Source organism: Vombatus ursinus, unplaced genomic scaffold, assembly GCF_900497805.2.
Source record: "Vombatus ursinus unplaced genomic scaffold, bare-nosed wombat genome assembly UNPS02010284.1, whole genome shotgun sequence".
NCBI classification, from domain to species: Eukaryota; Metazoa; Chordata; class Mammalia; order Diprotodontia; family Vombatidae; genus Vombatus; species Vombatus ursinus.
Genome location: NW_020950062.1, coordinates 9,768,203 through 9,789,874, shown reverse-complemented (window position 1 = coordinate 9,789,874; position 21,672 = coordinate 9,768,203). Strand labels below are relative to the sequence as shown.

General features: G+C 34.8%; 1 protein-coding gene across 5 annotated transcripts in view; it reads right to left on the bottom strand.

Moving 5' to 3' along the window:
* Window positions 1–21,672, bottom strand: part of TRPS1 (transcriptional repressor GATA binding 1) — a 297,247-nt gene that overhangs the window by 211,950 nt on the left and 63,625 nt on the right. For all 5 annotated transcript variants that reach the window (XM_027854078.1, XM_027854081.1, XM_027854082.1 and 2 more), the window contains one exon: window positions 9,762–10,891. In XM_027854078.1, the coding sequence (XP_027709879.1) occupies window positions 9,762–10,891 (1,130 nt within the window). The remainder of the gene's footprint in view (window positions 1–9,761; window positions 10,892–21,672) is intronic.

Sequence of the window (21,672 nt, the reverse complement as noted above, 5' to 3'; positions counted from 1 at the left end):
CTATGATTAGTTCCAAATAACAGAAAATTCATTATTAAAAAATAGATTTTGTAATTCAATTCGACAAATATTTTTCAAGTACCTACATTTTTTCAAGTATCCAGCACTATGCTATGCAGAGAAGATATAAATACAGAAAACAAATGGCTGTTGACCTCAAAAAGCTTACAGTCTGCTGTGATGAAAAGAATCATTTAAAACTCACGAGAACATGACTAATCATGTGTTTTCAGTTTCAGTTTTCTCGCAGTATTATATTAATTTAGGGAAGACATGGGGTTTTTCCTCCCATCATTTCCCCATAGCATTATTTCCCATTAGCAGTAAGTGAGCCACTTTATGATGAATTATTTGGTTGAGGCTACTCATGAAACAAAGAAAAATACAAAATGGCCTTGAGTCATGTGTGACTTGCCTTTTGCAAAACAGCAAAGGAAAGAGGAAGAGAGTTCTGAGAATCACAGAATTCTTAGGCCTTCTATAAATGGGACTCTAAAAATGTGATATCCTTATCCAGTGACCGGTGAGAAGACAGATTACTGAAGTGACTAAATCACATCAATCTTGACATTCCTGCTATTAAAAAAAATACAAAAGGTGAAAAGACAAAAGGAAGTTTCAGGAGAGCCCCCATGTTCTCTATAGAGAGGCAAAGAAAAGAGTTGACAGAGTTAGGTTTTTCATGTGTCCAAAGGCAAACATGGCTTTTTATAGGAAAAGCTTTAGTCATATTGTACTATGAAGCTCATGATAAACATTTTAAGAAAGGTCTCCATGAAGATAATCATAAATTATGCTTCCAATTTGTTGTGAAACATAAGATTATAGAGATATTATCTGATGAAGTCACTAAGTTCCTCAAAATCAAATCATACATATTTGTCACCTCATTGTAAAGTTGATCATGGGGAAAAAAGAGATTTGGATAAGGAAAAAAAATGATTAGGAAATAAATGAGGGAAGTCAAAAGCTGATAGACCACACAGAAACTTCATGTCTTTATACCATGAATACTTCTTGTTTAAGAAAGATGAGAAGTGCTGCACATGATGAACACAAAATCAAATCACAAAGGTTACAGTTTAAATTTTGCCTTAGATACTAGTTATGTGACTCTGAGCAAGTCATTTATACTCCCTCAAGCTCATTTGTTATTATTTTTGTTTTTGATTTCTTCTAAAAAATGTTCTACATATAAAATGAGGTAATAGGACTCAATGAACTCTAAGACCCATTTCATCTTTAAATCTATAATTTTAAAAATGAAATTATTTATAACAAAAAGAAAATGACTAGTTACTGATGTTGGAGTCATTTCCATAACATCTCTGAACAGTCATACTTTTTTTAGAAAAAAAAAATCACTATCAAATTAGAAGAAATAATAAAAGTGAAAAGATGTGCAATTGAAGCAACTCTAGACTCAACTATGTAAACTGAAAAGTACGAAGTAGATAAAAGAATAGATATTGGCACATATAATCACCGTTTCTTAACAAAGTATACCTAATGTAAAGCCATTACCACAAAGGTGAGAGCAAAAGAGCCTGGAAACTACATCAAACAGCATATACTTGATCTTCTTGCCAAGTAGAGTGATGTGGCAGCCAAGGGTAGCACCAGTTTAGAATATAAACTGATTCATAAAATCTTACAGGAAAGCAGTGGAAAATAATAAGCAGTTTGAACTCATAAAACAGAGAAAAGTAGTAGAGAGAAAAAACAAGTTTGTATAAAGTTTGGCAAGACATTCAATTAATCTAGATCATCCCAAGAATATCTCAGGCTGAAAATAAAAGCATAAGAAATGGATCAAAAATGGAAAAGATTTGTAAATTTTTTGTAGCAAATAATTTTCTTGATGAATGAGTATGAAGCCACCATATTTGGACTCTAACATCACAGTACCTAATGTGTACCATGAGGTCGTAGAAATATCAATAAAGAAAAAAAGAATAAGTAGAGTAAATGAACTAGACCCATTGTATACCAATGAGATCTGTGCTGGTTGCAAAACTTTTTTGAGAGTGTAAGGAGATTGATTCTCAGGCTGCCTGAAAAGGATGTGCAGTATGCTACATACTTGGAGAAAAAAAAAATCATGGACTTTGTTATTACACTGAAAAAGAAGAAATGATCTAAATAAACCAGTAACTGCTCAACTATATGTCACCTTTATAATCTCAACGAAACTTTATGATAGTCTTCACATATATTAAGAATATACTTGATGAAAATATGAAATAACAAGTGATTTTTTTCACAAATATTATGTTACTACATACATCATCTTTATGATCACACAATTGGTTGAAAGGTAAAAAGAATACAAGATCTTATTATGCTTATTTTTTTGCTGACAAAATACATTTTAGATAATATAGCAAAATTTTGCCATAGTGGCTCTCCTTCAACAGAATGCTTCTCATGCAAAATTGTCAAATATATTTTTGAAAGATAAAACAAAAAGATAACTTTATGGATAACCTTTGATTTGTAATAAATAAATCAGACATGTTTGCCAAACATTTATACAGCATGGCACAGCTATGGATGATGTCCTTATTCAGTTCAACAGGAAAAGGAATTCCCTATAATCAAGCACCTTAGATGACATCATGGTGATTATGTTAAGTCCAGGAAGACTGTAGAATACAAAAAAATGTGATCCAAAATTACTCAATAGTTTTGCCTAACTATTTATAAAGAAGGGAACTGGATGCAAAATGTCCCTTACGTAGGTTGGGATAAGCAGTTGATTGGAGAAATTATAGAGTTAATCCCTATCAATACATATATCTTGGAAAGATATTGTGGATCAACAATGAAGTGGGCTCACAATCAAATAGGAGTAGGAAAGCAAGTTGAGTTGTCTTTCAGAGATTGGCCATTTATGTTAATGATCCCCAGATTTCTCTCTGATGTTTTTTTAAATCAGCATTCTTCCATTCATGCTATGTAATTGAGAGTCATCATATTATGACCTCCAAAGAATTAAAGTTATGGGTAAGTTGAAGATCAATGGAGAGAGACTGGTGGGTCTCATAAAGCTGCAAAACAGGACCAATGAAGAATTGTGCAGGAAAAGCATATTAGCAGAGGGACTTTATGTCCAGAAAAGGGAATAGGACAGTCATATTGACAGAGTGATCAATAAATAATGGATAGCTGATATTCACATAGAAGGTCAAGAAACCTAGATAAAAACATGCAATGTAGACCCTTTTTTAGGGGGGTTATAGGTCAAGATGGATAAGTGCTACACAGGTTGAGAATGATTTGCAAGCTGTACCATTGATTGGAAGATCCTCACAAACTAAACTACAATCAAAGAGAAGTATCAAACAATCATAAATTTGTAGAGAAAAAGAAAATCACTTTCATTTCTGGTTTCATACCATTATAAATTACACCAGAAGAATAGTTTCTCACCAAAATTCCCAAAATTCAGATGTGATTCTTCAGCTACAATATAAAAATCAAGAAAATGAATCTTTATCACTTCACTGTTTCAAGGCTAAACCAATTCAGATCACAACTCATTTATCATCACAATCTACATTTGCTTTTATAGTTGAAAAAAAGTTATCACCATTTGGGGAATTGTGTAGCAATGAGCTTTGAAGAGAAGGTAAAGTCAAAATGGATTACATAATCACAGGATCACAGGTTTAAAGGCTGAAGGCACCCTAGAGTTACTATTTTTAAATCCTTCACTGAACTGATGAAGTATCTGACTAAATCATAGATCTTTGGTAGATTTGTAAACCAGACAATATATAATGATGTGTCCATATCAATAGTACTCAGGTGCTAGAGAAGTTCAGAGAAGAGAGAAATCAATATACACTGGAATGGACAAAAAAATGATCCATGGAGGAGAAGAATTAAGAATAAATTTGAAAGAAAGCCAAGTGCTAAACAGGCAAAGCAGAAAGAAGTGTGATGAAGCTGACACAGTATTTTTTTTTCTTTAAAAAGGAATAGCAGTAAAAATTAGAATGGCAAATTGGAGAGACAGTAAAAAAAATGACGTCTTTAGAAAAAAATGAAACCTAAAAGCTTGCCAATTGAAGGGTGGGTCTTCCTTTTGGAAAGGAATTACAATGAAACACAGAAGAGACTGGATATTATCATATGGGGACCATAGAACCACTTAAAATATTTTGAAGGAGGGAATGACATTGAGGAAGCAGAATATGTAAGCTGCATAATAGAGGACCAATTAAGTTAGACAAAGAAACCAGGAAGAAAGGGAATGACTGGATTCAAATGCAAGGTGATAAAAGACAAGAAAGAAGGTGCTGAAAAGTGAAAGGTAGGAATGAAAGGATGCTGGAAGAATTGATTAGCTACAAATAGCAGATAACTTGGTTGTTCATTAAAATCTACTTGGTAGCAGAAATAAAACCAGATACTTATGGAAAACGCTAAAGGAATGGCACATGTACTTGTGGTTTTACACTCAAGAGCTACAAATAAACATTACTCAACAGAAACTATAGCCACAGTTCCCATGGCTACATGTCATAGGGTTCCCAATATTTCTCCTCATGATTTTCACAGCTCATGACAGTAGCACTTGAAGCACTAAAAAGGCCAGATTAGTCTTAAGTGTTCATTGAGAATGACTATTATAGTTTTTCCACCAAGTATTCATATAATCCTTCAATGCTCTCAGATTTCTATTTAAGTGAAAAACATAGGTAAGTTTCAATTTAATAGGATAAATTTAAAATCCCTAACAATTACTAAAAATCATTTTATCTTTATAATATGACTAAATTCAGAAAGCTCATTTGTTATCAAGCAAGTTTTTTTTTGTTTTTGGGTTTTTTTAGGCAATTAAGTGACTTGCCCAGGGTCACACAGCTAGTTAGTGTCAAGTGTTTGGTCTCAGGTCCTCCTGACTTCAGGGCTGGTGCTCTATCTACTGTGCCACCTAGCTGCCCCTCAAGCAAGTTTTAAAATACATACATACATACATACATACATACATACATACATACATACATATATATATAAACATATAGAAATGATAATCACCATCACAGATAAGTGCTTAATAAATACTTATGGATAGATATCCAAAAGGAAATAGAAAGGTATATAATGTGTATGAGTAAGTTATAACACATTATACATAATGAGCAATGTAAAGTATGAACAACAATAACAAAAAGACTAGTTGTCATATGGAAAAAAGCAAGGGATGACTAACAAACTATAGACTCCCTTGGTGTCTTAACAATATCAAGAGAAAGTGAGGCTGGATCCTATGTCATTGGGTATAATGGTGAACTTACAGGATGGCAAGGTCAAAAGTTAAACTGGATGAGTAGGCACATCTGGGTTGCAAATTCAATTACTAGAAGGCATTGTAGGAAAGATATTAGGGGGTCAGGCTTCCACAGCAGGATAAGAAATTCCAAGATCTTGTGGATAGTCCCTCAACCAATTAGAAAGTATAGCAAACAACTAGTTCCTTAAGAAAGAGCCCTGGAGGCTAAACCGGTTGCAACTCATTGGGTTCAAGGATGGGGCTTCCATAGGGCAAAGGCTTTTCTCCATTGCCCTTTATTACACTTCTCTTGTGAGAAGTGCAATAAAGTCTTTACTTCACTCACTCATTGTAGTAGGTTTTTGTTTCAGATTTTTCTAACAGCCGTAGACACATCAATGAGGTCACAGATCCACTTGAGTGTGAGTGTTTATATAAAATGAAGATTTACTTTGATGCCTCATTGCAGCATTGAGGAGACTTCCAAAAGAGCAGAACTTTAGAGCAAAAGGTCCTACCAAGCAAGAAAGTTTGCATATGTCTGTTGTCCAATGACCAGACTAGCTAAAGTCAGAGAGATTTGATGAGAGAGTGGTTGTAGATAAACTATGTTTTTAGCCACTACAATTCTGAAAACATTATCTAAAGGGATTGTGATTTGTTTCAATTAAAATGAATCTCCCAAGGAAGTTACAAATCCATTTAACTGTTGATCTGAATATGTATATATACCTACATGTATGTATTATGTACTCATAAACAATATTATCGTTCATATATTAAGTGGCATTTTACTTCTATCACAGACCTTCATACTTTCCTTTCCAAATGCATCTTCCAAAAGACCCATGAGACAATCCATACTACAAGGTGAAGAATGCTGTTGTAAGGTTCCTAAAAGTATCATTAACTCTGTCTCTGAACATCTATGTCTATGTCTATGTCTGTTTCTATGTCTATGTCTATATTTATATCAGACTTTTAGATATTCAAGAAATTGATCTAGGAACATCTAAAACATCTCTTCCTTTAGAAATGACTGTCATTAGAGTTTAATATGCCAGGAACAACAGCTGATGACATTTTACAATCTGACCTAAAAGTAAAGTTTTCACTGTAATTCAGAGGAAACAAGTAACCTATGTAGTAGAGTAAGAATTCAAAATGTAGAAAGTGAAAAAAAAACTACCTGATGTATTAGATCTCAAAGCAGAGATTTTCTTGAACTTTATGTGGCTTAGCCTTTACGCTGAAACTTTCCATTTATTTATGGCTATATGAAAATAATGCAATTAGATTTCTTCCTTTCAAGAGTCCCAATTCTGAGATGCTTCTTTTAGGCTTTTTCATTTATATTTTAATTTCTCAGTTCCTTGTGTTTTAACCAACAACCTACTGCTGAACCTGGATATAAAGATCTACTAATCAAAAATAGAGCTACAATACCACTGCATTTGCTGGCAAAGAGTATCACTTATTTAAGGATAGCCACCTGGAAAAGTAACATGGCATTTAGATTTGCCAGGATGGTTTACAATTTTTATTTTTCCCTGAAAAACTGGCTCTAAAACTTATTTTAAGCCACAAGGCAGGCATAGCTGTGAGAGCATCACTAATGTGGATTAAATTAAAAATTAATGGAGAAATGGACAGTAGATATTTCATACATATATTAACTAATCAATGTGCACACTGTATGCCTGTGTGAAAGAAACATAACTCATACTCAAAGCCTGGAAAATTTCTGACTGCCCCAGGAGCAATTCCTGCCTTCAGAGGAGTGAAAAAAGCATTTTGCAATTTTTGAAGATTTACAGTTGTAGAAGTGTATGTCTTCACTACCTGACCTTGCAAGTTAAATTGTGCAAACACTAATGATCTATTCCTGTGCCTCATCACAGATTGGTAGTGACAATGGATTCTCAAAGTCTATGCTAATCCAATGCTAACCTAATCCTAGAGTTTACAAAGATGGAAAACCTTCTGAGTATAGACCTAGTGACAAACTGTATGTATGTCATCTGATTACTAGCCTAATTCAATTTTGAGAAGATCATCAATGGCTGAATCATAGGCTAATGACTATTTCAGGCATAACAATTCTAAAAGAGTTTTTACTAAGTGAAAGAGGTGTATGATTCATATTGGAAGAGGGGATCCCTCACTAGTGAATTCAAGTAACATATGCGGCCATCCTGATTTCTTCATCCAACTTGTATTTCTTCATCCAGCTTTCCACTCCATTTAGATCTTTTCCCCATACATTTGATTCAGAAATTGAAAATGAAAGTTTTGAACTACTAATGTGTGTGTGTGTGTGTGTGTGTACTATAAAACTATAAATATGGCATTAGATAAGTCTTTTTTTAAGTGTTACCTTACTAATAAAAATAAGAACAAACCCATATGTAAAGGGTAAAGTCTTATTAGCTATAGTCAAACCATTCTCTAGAGGAAAAAAACAAAACAAAACTCTAACGCAAAACATAAACAGCATTGAAAGCAGAAGTCAATAAAAGATCATTTCTCACCCAATCTCAATTCTCAAATTAAGAGGATCAATTTAAGATAATTTGTTAAAGTCTTATTTGAACACAAGGAGTTTAATTAGGCTTATGCCACCATTTTGTACAATTTATTTTTGTAAGTAAAATATTTAAATGATTATTTTACATGTTGTAAAACAGTATTCAAGGCATGAACTAAGGGTAATGACAAATTTACAATATAATCTAGAGTTTCTAAATGATAAATTTCCAACTCTAGCAGATTTGAGATACCTTACCATCACGTACTATACACTGTCACAAAATAGGTAGACAGGAGGGGAGAAAGACAGACAGACAGACAGACAGACAGGGAGAGAGGAAGAGGAGGGAGGGAAAGAAGGAGAGAGAAAGAGAGGGAGAAGAGGGACAGAGGGGAAAGGGGGGAGAGAGAGAGAGGGAGAGAGAGAGAGAGAGGTGCTCTGTAAGTATGCTTTTAAATTAATTTTATTTTGATAACATCACAAAAATAATTGAGCTTACATGAAACTTGGTCCAGACATCATTGCACAAACCTTAAAAGAGAGTGGGAGCAGCCAGCTGGCCTTAAAGGTCCCAGCTATTTAAATCTGAATGGAGACCACAAGAATGACAATGGAGTTCAGAAGATTGGTAAAACTCACCACAGTTGGCCCTCCCCCAGAATTAAAGGCAAAGGCCGGGCAATCTGCTGTAATTAATACAAGTGAGGTGCCACCCTCAGGCTTAGAGGAAATTTAAAACTACAGTGGAGCAAAGAGATAAGCAGACGTTTTGATGTTCCAAGCACAGTGTGTTTTTGTTCAACATTGGTCTAAAAAAAGGTAATCTATTAAGTTAGATAAATGGGGCACAGCCCTTCATCTTTCTACCTGTATTGTTATACGAGATTTTCTTCGTCTAGTCTTTGAGACTTATATTTTCGCACCAGGTGAGGTAGACTTATTTTCTTTCCCTTGGTTCTACTTCCCTTTTGGGTATCACTTCTATACATATATTTTTTTTTTCAAAACCCATCCAACAGCTGTTCCTTGATAGTGCAAAAGGATCAATTAGGAATCCCAGTTTCATAAATCTGACAAGGCTAGAAAGCAACCTGAAAAAAACACCCAATTTAGCCTTAGTCGAGGTATGACTATAACACAGAAAAGCTTTATCCACCCAGAGGAAGGCACTTCGTAGAAGTACAATGCCACACTGTACACCTACATTATGGAATACTCACCTTCGAAAAGGATTCATGATTGGAGGCCAAGCCTAGTGGGGGTTGTGCAATGATTCGGCAATCAGTAGAATGCCTGTGCCCATTTGGAAAGGCAAACAGCAGCAACATGTTCTCAGGCTGATTGTTTCATATTTGGAATCAAAGATGGAAAATGTGATAGTACGGCCCATAATAAGGGAGCTGATCTAATGAACCATTGTGGAGTACAATAGCATATTTAGTCAAGATAAATAGATTGTGAAAGAAAACTAAATCCCATCAAATGCCTCAAATGAGTCAGGATCCTAAATAGTCTTTGACACAATTAGCTGTGTCACCACGGGCAAGTTACTTACCCTTTCAGGTATCCTAGGCAAAACTAAGTTTCTCTAGATCTCTATGAATACAACTAAGGTACAACTAAGAATCTCTAAGATACAACTCCCTGAGAAACAAATTAGTTGTGGATCTATACTCCTAGAGCTGATTTCCACAAAAGGGAATTCCCCCTACCAATAAAGTCACAGGTCTGGATCTTTTCCACCTTTGGCTAACTTTCCAAGTACACTGAAATGACATAAATGATCAAATCAAACTCGGATGTGGTCATATCCCTTACTCTGTTATAGGATATTTGTGAGTGTGAAGAGATAGAAAGACATACTACCACTTAATTCCATACTAATTTTGGATTCTTGCCATTTCTTATTATGACTCCAGGACAAATACCATCCCTTCCCCTATAGCTTACCTGTAGTGTCGGAAAATCTCTTCTTCCACCTGGGTAATAAAGTCACATTTGGTACATGAGTGTTCTTTGTTTTCTTTGACAGTCAGATGCCCATCTGTCCCTTGCAGGTGATTTGCTTCTTGTTTGACATCAGACGCTTGGGATTCATGCACATTCTCATAATGAAACAGGAGAACATCAACATCAGGCGTAGAGAATGAGCATTGATGGCACTGATGTTTAACTCTGGAGCTTCCTGTAGCCCCAGGAGACAGGTGTAAGAGTAAGAGCGCGCAGTGGGAACAATTACTCTTTCTACAAGCAAACGGATAAGTAATTTCTCCAAGGTGCTTCTCAGGGCTGCAAAGGCCTCTGGGGCAGAATGGACAGTGCTTAATGGTACATTTGTGAATATTGTGTAGTTGTTGATAATGACGAAGGAGTGGCCCCACCACAATTACATCAGGGCCATGGCTCTTGGAGTACCTGAAGTCACAAAACTGACAATTGTAGCTTGTCACTACATTGTCCTCAGCTCCTTTGCTAGAGAAGTCTTTCTTTTTAGCTGCACTGGAGCCCTTTTCTGCCTTAGCTACTGGCTCACCCTCTGTATTTTTGGCTAGATCATTCTGGTTAATGACAGTGCCCCTGGAAAGCTTATCATTCAAGTCTGGATTAAGGCCTCCTGACTGCCCTCCCCCATGCTGTTTACTATAATGTTCTAACAGTTTGAGGGAGCTGGATGATTCGCAGCTGAAACTACAAAATTTACACCAGTAGTAGCTGGTGGCATCTGTACCATTTTGTCTAGAGGAATCAATGGGTTTGATGGGCACCGAGTAACCCACAGGAGTGTCATCTCCTGCTTTCACGGTAATTTTGTCTTGCCACTTTCCCAAGTCTCCAGAATCACAAGATCGAAGAGTGGGGCTGGACTTGTTAGAGTTTTTCTCTGAAGATTTCCCAGACTCAGAAGTGGGGAGAGAAGCTTTTATTTTATTTGGGTGAGTCTGCAGAAAGTGTTGCTCTAGTTCAGTTGACGAGTTGCCCATGTATGTGAAATTGCAGAATTTACAGCGGAAGTACTTGGTGTTTCCTTGGCAATCAGGAGTTTTGCGTCCAATGCCAATGAAAGTTCCACCTGAAGTGACCTGCCAGAGAAGAGAGTAATGTTATTTCAAATGTTGCACTAATTAAATAGAAACTCTGATGGAGAGGGGAGGAAAAAAGGAAGAATCATTCCACATCAAAAAAAAAACAAAAACTGTAATAGTATATTATAACTACTAATAAATTTTCTTCATTTTTTGTCAACAGTCATGTATTTGAGAAAAAAAATATGCTAAGCATATTAGGACCAAAGAAAAGATGAAATGGATAAGAAATAATACATTGAGAGCTTATTTCAAGAATTTAAGCATGTATATTCTAGAAATCTAGAAAACTACTTTCAATAGGCTAGGTCTAATTGAACTACTTCCCTCAAATTGCATCCTTGAAGGGGTATCCAGGATCTTTTGAGACTCTCTTTTGTTTCTCTCAAAGATTAAGGATTGCTGTAAAAATCCAGTGGCAATTTATCAAAAATTACTTCATGTAGACACTCTCCAAAGAAATTTTCTGTCCTGTTCCTACAACAACAAGGCTTCAGACTGAAGGGTACTGTACTACATTAACTATAGCAAAAATGAAGTACCGTACTAGGTGGGACAATGATAATACATTTGAACTAAAAAAAAAAAAAACCCTACAATTTAAAAGATGGGTAAGGAGGTGAAGAACGGATAGGAAAAATGGTGAAGGAGGGCAACTCCAACATGGAATAGAAGAAGGAAGTAAGGTTTCCAGGGCATATATCTTTAAAATCTCCATTCTCATTGCCAATGTCCCAGCCCTTCCCATGAGTGCACCACACCTGTCCTGTGATATCAGAGATCATTTGGCTATGATTCAAAGGTGCTTTATAGGCCAAAGTAAAATATGACCAAAATCTATGCCATAAATTTCATCATAAATTCATTTCTTTTCTCTAATTAGGAAGTCACACTTTATATAACACCAGGTATGAGAGAGTCTACATGTACTATATCATGTGGGCATCCAGCACCACTACTAACAATTGGACTCAGCCTCCCTCCTTCCACTCTCTACTTTGTGTCAAGATATGATTTTTTTTATCCCAACTTTCTGACTGAAATAATCCACAGAGTGACAGATTTAATCTTCCAACTGTCAGGGAACTGCTGAATGTCTGCAGGATCCCGTTGTCATATATTAGTCAAATGGAATAATTATTTTCTCCCTTCTTCAACAGCTGTGCCACAAAAAAAAGCATGTGATCACTGCTCATATGAGAATCCTGCCATAAGGAAAGTCTCAGGCATTTAAAAATCATTAAAAGCAAACATTTAAAAATGCAAATAGTATGCCTTTTAGCCATCTAGCATGCTAAAAATAAAGATGGCTCTATGTCAAATGTGCTGCAAGCCCACATATATTGAATATGTTGCCATATCATACTCACCCTTTTGTTAAAGGAATAGTTTTCTATTTTATGAGAATGTTATACTTAGAACATTTCTGTTGTACTATCTTTTCTAGTTTGCCAATTTGTCAATGGTTACCATATTTTAAAAAGGATAACCGTAGAGGAGGCATAAGGATGAGATCACCTTAACCCACTTTCAAACCACCTTGACAATCACTGGCTTAACACAGATGACAAAATCATATGACCCTAAAATCTAAGTTGTCAGTCTGCTGACCTAGTCATTAAATGTTTAAATGAACTGAAACTTGCACAAAAGTGTAATTCTGTGACTACAACATGTCATAATCTCTACATATCTCCCACCATTCTTGGTAGGTGAAGCCATGGCTTGACTTAAATAAAATCTGTTTCAGTCTGACAAGAGTTACCACAGGCTTGAAACAAGGTGCCTTCTTGAAATCTCGGTACTTTGTTCTGGAATGTGTGAATAAAATGTGACCCTATGAAGAGTTGGATGTCTCCCATTTGATATTCTAGAGACAGTCATTGTGGTAACCATGAAAGATTTCTGAATGGAGAATCATGGACACCTTAGATCAAATTCTATCTCCAGCACTTTGTAATGATTGCATGTGCAAGACAATACAACCTCTATAAGCCTCAGTTTACTTACCTATAAAAATGGGATAATCACATTTGCATTACCTACCTTACAGGATAATTTTGAGGATCACATGAGTTAATATATATAGTATACACTATATATTATATGTAACATATATTTTATTTATAATATATAGCATATATTATATAACATATATAATATATAAGCACATCAGTCATTATTTCATTAACATAGCCAAAATGAGCTAACAAAAAGTTAAAAAACAAGATTTTTAAAAACCATTTCACTATTTCAGAGCTGCAAGTTTTCCTAAATAATAAGTGTATAGAATCTCTCTTCATAAGCCAGCCAGTCCTTTCCTATTTTACAAGTCTTCTTACACATTACTCCCCTCCAAACACTCTCCTTTCTAGCCATTCTAGCATCATTATTGTTTCTGACACTCTCCCATCTCCAATAAACTGTCCTGGAATGCTCTCTATCATCACTCCACTGATTGAGAAGCCAGGGCTTCCTCTACACCAGGAATAAAGCATCCAAATAGAACTAAAACAGTTTAACAATTGTCAAGTATAACATTTTGTAAATTTACCTAAACCAAGTAACAGATTAAATTGCAAAATTGCTCTATACAAATGTCTCATTTTCTTGATCATAAAGAGAAAAAAGAAAACATCTGTAGCCAGTCTTATGATGTACGTCCTACCTGTGAGAGAGAGGTATACAATGAAAATGAAGTGATACATAGCTGTATTGTACTACTGAAAGAGCACTCTAAAATAATCTGGCCTTGTCTTTATTACTGGAAGATGGTGCCTTGGAATACTATTTTTCTTTGTTTCAAATCATAGACTCTAAATGCTTAAATCTTTTCCCAGAATAGTTACATAAGGAAACCAAAGTATGTATGTAAAGTGATAAGTGCTTATACTAACATTTCTTAGAAAATGGTAATGAATCACCTCACCAAATTTGAATTCAGTGTGATTCAACAAGTGTTTATTGCTAGCCTGCTATGTGCCAGCCATTTTTCTAGTCAATGATGACATAAAACAAATAAGAAAACAGTCCCTACTCTCAGGGCACTTATGTTTGGAGAGAAGCAATATATGAGTACACACACAGAGAGACATATATACACACATGTGCATTATAGACATATGCATAAATGTCTATAATGCACATGTGTGTATATATACTGTATTTATTCACTATATATTTTTAATATATAAAGTAGATGATGGAGCAATTAAAACTAGGGGGAGGGGCAAGAGAAAATCAGAAAAGCCCTCTGGTAGGAACAACATCTGAGCTATGCTTTGAAAAATATCTACATGTATAAAAAACCGTTTCAATTTCATTCAAAGATAAGGTTCAAAGAAGTAATTATAGTTTCAACATTAAATTTTATTGTTACTAAATATTTTAATAACAGAAAACTTGCTATAGTGTTTTCTTAAGATATGAATGGATAGCAACACCAACAAAATAAACCAAACCCATTTTACATGGCGGCAGAAAAGAGTTGTAAGTCAATAATTCCCTCTGGTTAGCATGTTAATATTTCATTTAGTTTAAACGATGACTTAAGAATGGAAAGCTCTATATCCCAGGGAAAGTCAAACACATGACCCACAACTAGTTTCCAAGTATATACAAATATACATATACATATATAGGCACACACACATGTACAAGTATGCATGCATACACACATTTGTGTGTGTATATATACATATACATGCACATGCATGCATACACACACACTCAGTCTTCAAATCTGAAAACATTGTCTGGAAGGTGTTGTCATTCTCTGGATTTTTCTCAATTCAACTGACTGTTTTCCCACATCTATCCCCTGCTCTCTAATCCCAGCCACTTCCAATGTAGACTATCATAACAACCAACCTGTACTATTGCAATGATATCCAAAGAGATCATACTTTCTCCATATTTGTCCCTCTAATACATTACCAAAACAATCCTTATGTGCAGCTCTGTTCATGTCACCCTGTTCAAACACATCCTTAAACCCTACTGATTAAGAAAAGTTCAAGATATTTTTCTCCAAGTTCAAAGCTAATTATAATATGCCACCACTCTACCTTTCCCCTTACCTATTCACTGTTTTCCAACTCAAGTGAACTATTCATAGTCCTCTGAACATGTTCTGATATCTTTCAAAACTGTTCCTCTTCTCATACCATTCTCTCCCTGTGTGTTTCTGTGTCTCTGCTTTTGTCTCTGTCTCTCTCTTTCTCTCCGTTTTTTTCTCTCTCTCTGTCTCTCTCTCCCTTCACCATTTAATTCTTACTTATTCTTTAATTGCAAATTGAAATGCTCTCTTCTCAATGAAGAATTCTTAATTCTCCAGATCTCTAACACAATACTTTGTTTTGTACCTCTTTAATGAACTTATCAGATAATATTGTGTATAATTAAGTATATGAGTTCATGGCTTATCTTGCTGCTAGATCTTCTGATATGAGGGATCATTTCCTCTAAACTGTATCTCCCCCATGACCTAGCACAGCGCTCTGTACAGAGTAGGTTATTTAGTGAGTATTTGTTGAGAATATTTTGAAAAAGCTATTCAGTAAAAAATAAGATTTTGACAAAATGTTTTAACTATAGATTTGAATACAGAGTGGAGTGGGGAGGAGAATGAGTGACAATAAAAAAGGAGCCATGTTATCACTATAAATATCTGGAAGAACTCATACTACAAATAGCATGACTATCACATTAAAAGTCTGGAGATAATTGTTCATTTCCTGACAGCTGTTCAAAAATATACATCTTTTATATACCATGTCAGAATTTTAGACATGAAATGGTGCTTTGATAACATATAGTTCAACTCTTTTATCTTACAGATGAAGAAACTGAGGCCTGAAGAAGGGGAATAACTTGCCTACTTTCATACAGCTAATCAATGGAAGAACTGGGACTCAAACCAGGTCTATTATTCCTATCTGATGTTCCTTCCACTGTACCATTTTCTGATAAAATACAACCGGTCAATTCTCAGTACCTCTGTATTCTGAGCCTTGAATTAGTATAATAAATGTTCCTCCTATTTTAGCCCACATAAGGTACTTTTGAGGATTGATGCCCAATGTCAGTAAAGGAGCTTCTTAGATCAATGCTATAAGGAATGAAGAAAACACTCATTTATGAATTGTCTACTATGTGCCAGTCACTATTCTTAGTACTTTTCAAATATCATCTCATTTGATCATCACAGGAACCTTGAGAGATAGATGTTATTACAATTCCCATTTTAGAGTTGAGGAAACTGAGACAAACAGAGGTTAAATGACTTGCCCAGGGTCACACAGCTAGTAAGTGGCTGAGGCCTGCTTTGAACTGACTCGAGACCCAATGCTCTATCCTCTGCTTCTCTGCACCACCCTGATTACTCTCTATATAAGAGAACTTATTAGTCCTAGAATTATGATAGGAAAAAACATGTCTATTGAAGGACAACACAGACTGTATCAGTGCTCAAGCATTAATCTACTATCTAGTCATGTTTCTACAAATTGGGAGTGTAAAAAAGAGTGGAGAGCAATGAACAAAAGAAAAGAATAAGAGATATGTAAGCTTTCTTCTCTCCATCAATGACAATGGAAACTTCATATTTTGACTCAACAGTCCAGCCCCTCATGTAGCACATGAGGAAATAATAATGACTCTAAACAAAACAAAGATGGTATGGGTAGCTGGAGGTTAGGACAACTGGAAATGGAGGAGGTCTATGTTGGAAACAACAAAACTGTAAAAGTGATAAGGGATTAATTCTCAAGGTATCTGAAAGAGGGGATGATACCAAAAGCTGAGGGAAGTTATTATAACCAAATAAACACATATGTGTCTTATTCCATATCTACAAAATACTTTTAAGAATAATCAATCCACATAGAGAGGATGTTTGAAGGTATGTGAAAAGAACAGGCTGTCTTTTTGCAAATGATAGTACATTTTTATAGTCACACTGATAAAACCTTTGTAGTCATGCAATTGACTGCTATATGTAGTAAATGTAAAACCCACTGTACTTTTTGTATATTAAATGTGGAAAAGTGTGTTGTTTGGTAGGTAAAACATTGTCTTCAAGGTTCTCCTCTAACAAAGTGTCTCCCACACTCCCATGTAAAAATCATATAAGATTTCTTGAAAAATGCAATGACAGAGACAACTTTGTCCATGCCTTTCAGGTTATTAATATTACATAAGGAATGAATTTGGAAGAGGGATGTTCACTAAAGGCATTTACCATTATCATAGTGGATGTCCAAGGGAAAATCCAAGGAGCAATTCCTTGAAGATGGTGAAGTCTTTCAGATACTACTGTTATTGATAACATTGTAATAATTACATCAAGCCCCAGAACAATGTAGACTCTCCTACATGTGATCTATAATTACTCAAATTAGTTTGACCTAATTATATATGTAGGAAAAACCAAGTGGATATGAAGAATGCCTTTTGCCTCTACTCTGATAAACAATTGAATGAACAATCTACAGAGTTTGTTTGTCATTATGTAAATCTTGGACTAACACTGAAGATAGATGATGAGCTAGGCCTAGAATTCAATAGGAAAAGGAAAACAGGGTTGATTACTTTTAACTACACCAAGTTTATCATTGAAAAAAAAATCTTTAAATTAGTCATCTTCTTCCAGAAATTCTAGATGGTAGGGAATCATTAAATAGTACAATCTCTAAAGAATTAAAATCCATAGTCACCCAAAGGCAATGTCAAAAAATTCAATGGAAAGCTCCTGGCCCACTGGGTATATCCCTCATAGAAGATATGTGGGAAGTCATGGAAAAACATTGCATAGAATGAAAAGACATGAGTGAGTTGTGATTTGCTGTGGATGGGAGCATACTCATATCAATAAGATCACAATCCATCAATGTTTTAAGTGACATACCTATTACGGGATGAAAAGAACCACTACAGACATCAAATTGCTATTATGTTGATTTTTTTTTACTTTCTGAAAACTATGATAATGTAGAACTGTTTTTTTTAAATAAAGGTCAGAATTTCATATTCTATTTTTACCTCAGTTTAAAAAGCTTTTCATTTTATGAACCATGTTTATGGCCTTTGTTTAAAGAAGTATTTATATGTATCTTTTTGCTGTATGTCTCCTTAAAGATGGCTCAAAATAAGGGATTTTTTTTTGTTCCTTTTAAATGTCTTTAGCTTTTTATTCTTATTATTTTTTCTCTTAATCAACATAGTTGGCATTAATGTGAAACAGTAATCAGTATTATAAGACTAATACATAAAACACTTCAAAGGGAAAAGATTTTAAAAAAAAACTCAGACCACTGAAAATGACACTGTAACACACAGTACTTATCCCCAACCATAACGAAAGAAGTTGTTTGAACTGAAAACACTGATTTACAATCTTTTCTTCAGATGTGGTGTGTCCTCTAAAACTATGACTGATTGCAGTGGAGAAGATTATAAGGGACCAATTTAAGATGACTCTTAGTCAATGGATGGAAACTTTGGAGTTTGAACATTGATTTAAAAGCCCACCCATCTTATTTTAAGGATTTTCTGTCTTCAAAAATATATCTTGGAAAAATTGGTACAGCCTACTAAATTTATAGTATTTTGTAAGGAGTCACAGTAATCTCTTACCAATACAAAAGTACTGCAGAAAATATTATTAACCTTCTGAATAAGAAAATTAGCCTGACATAGTAAACAATTTCAAATAATAATCTAGAATGTAGAGAACATATCCAATATTTTTATTTTGAAGACATAGAATGAATGCTTTGAAATGACAATAAACTATCTTTATAGTTAATAAATTGTTCAGCAATCATTAGGGCTCAGCAAAGGAGGCTGTAAATTTTGAAACAAAATAAAGTATTGAAGTTTGTAAGAGGAGAGGCAACAGGCAACTGTAGGAGAAAAAGAATAAAAAAAAGCTCAACCAACTCTTGAGTAAGTGCATATGGATAAACTACTTCTTGTATTAGCTGTGTTAATTTTTCAATCCCAAACCAGTCTTGCCACTCAGCATGGTCCTTATCCACTTTCTCCAATGGTGAGTGTCTATGTGTGCTTAAGGAATGAAAATCAATGTTAAGACACATCGAAGCAAATCACAGGTGTGAAGATAAAACAGCTATGTGACTATAGAAATAGATAGATATAGATATATACACGTACACACATGTGTGGTTGTGTGTGTATCCTTCCAAGGTAAAATGTAAATTACTTGTGGATTATTTGTGCCATTCCTCCTCCATATTAGGGCAGATAATTGAGAGCTCATTGTATATTCTATAAATAATTATAAGAGAAAAATGCGGTCTAATCGTCTATTAGGGAATATTACTTAAACAGAGCCCAAAACTTTGACATCCATATATTGTTTCCCAAGTGCACTTCCGCACAGTAGGCAGATGAGGAAAAAAATGTCCTTTTTTATATAGTGCTGGATATTTGTGTTGAATATAAACACCATGTTTGAACTATAGTTTAATAAATGATTTTTTTACTAAACAAACAGGCTATTCTAGAATTCATGAATGCCTCACTGTGCCTTATATTTTCATCACTACCAGGAACTAACAAAGCTGGGCAGGTCCAGGTGTAGTTGGGAGTCTGTAGTACACTCAAAATAAGCAATCCAAAGAATTTCTGATTTTGTTTTTCCTATTGCCACACCCACTCATACTTGCTAATTGGCAGTGGATAAAACTAATTACATAAGTATAAAAACTCAAATGGGGAAAAGGTACAGCTCCTCATCCTTTAATCTCCACAGATGAACCAACATAATCAAATCATGATGTGACTGGTAATGAAATGAATAGGAAAAATATTGTATAATTTATTAAATCACAAATCCTTGAAAACTTGTCCCCATTTAGTGGGATATGAATTAAATCTGAGACATAAATGAACTATTCATTAATTTTAATAATATCCCTAGTTTACTGAATCTGAAGGTGAGTCCCCACATCCTGGCAAACAGAGGGAGAAAGAAAGCAAGCTCATTCTTGAGGACAACAAAATTAGTAGTAAACATAAATCCCAGTAATAGAGGAACAAAATTACTATCAGCAAAATTCCATTTGTCTTTCAGAGTTCACTTAGCATAACAGTTCATCTATCAAGGCATCCTGACATAATTTCAAATATGATGAAAGAAAAACAAAATAAAAAATCACTACACCTGGGAAAATTAAATTCAGCCTGGTGGTTAAAATAACTGATATTAAGATGCTGCTTTAAAATTTGAAACACACTTTACACACACTGTCTCACTTAACTCTAAAAGCAATCCTATGAGATTGTTACTATAGATACCTTATTATCCCCATTTTACATTTGAGGAAACCAAGGCTCAGAAAGATGAAGTGACTTGCTTATGGTCACACATTTTGTATAAATGTCTGATGGATGATGTGAGCTCATGCTTTCCTAAGTCCAAGTCCAGCACTCCAGCCACCATGCCTCTCTGTCTTGATCCCTAGCACATAATAACAACTTAAGAAATGTTTATTGAATCAAATTAAAAATATGCATGAAATCTTGATATAGTTTCTCAATGTCATCCTCTCTATGCACTCGCTTATTATACCTCCTCTACCAATGTCTGAATATCACTAGTTTGTGATCATAAAAATATCTGTATAGACTAAAAGCACTGAGTCCCCCTGCCTCTATAAGCGTAGATTTACATGAATACTGTACCACAAAGAGGAGAAGGAGGAGGACAAGGAGGAGAAAGAAGAACAACAGGAGGAGGAGGAAGAAGAAAAGGAGGAAGACAGAGGCAGAAATGTAGATGGAGAAAAAAAGAGGGGAAGAAAGAGGAGAAGAACAAGAACTAGAACAAGAAAGGTCAATCCTTGATTATCTAAATGTACAGAGGTAAAGGTAGGGAGGGGAAAGGCAGCTGTAGACAATCTGAAATGAAACTAGAAGTAGAAACTAGATCTAGTGAGGAGTCCCTTCGAGCTCTAGCCTAGTTCTAGAATCTTATAATAATGAAAAAAAATTCTATTTTGCTATGTGTTTATGTTTGTTTATCTATCTTAATATAGAAATGTCCTATTTTGTGGGTCTATACTAAACTTAAGCTATATATACACACACATACACACTTATATGTAGTGTATGGATGAATATGCATATGTAAGTATATTATGTGGTACTATTTCATTCTGCCCATGTTTTTCGATGTATTTCTAATAGAAATGGTCCTGGGACAAGTCATTATCCTGCTATTATTATTCCTTTATATTTGGTTCCTTTCTCTCTTCTAACACTGCCACCATCCTGGTCCCTGGTCCATTGCAATAGCCTGCTGGTTGCTTTCCCCTTGAAGTCTCTCCCATCCCAGCTTATCCTCTATTCAACTGTCAAAGCTATCTTCTTTAAGCACAAGTTTAACTATATTACTCCCCTACTCAGTAAACTTCAGTGGCTGCCTATTATCTCCAGGATCAAATATGAATCTTGTTTGACATTCAAAGACATTAATAGTCTGCCCCCTCCCCACTTTATTGTAGTTGTTGCTGCATCACATTATTGATTGATATTGATATTGTAGTTCACTAAAACCCACAGAGTATTTTCAGACAATCTGTTGTCTAGCCATTTCTCCTTGATTCTGTACTTATATAATTGATTTTTTGAACCCAAGCATAAGGGCTTTTAACTTATGTCTATTAAATTTCATTATATTAGATTTAGTCCATCATTCTAATATATTAAAATCTTTCTGGATCTTTACTCTGCTATCCAGTGAGCTAGTTATC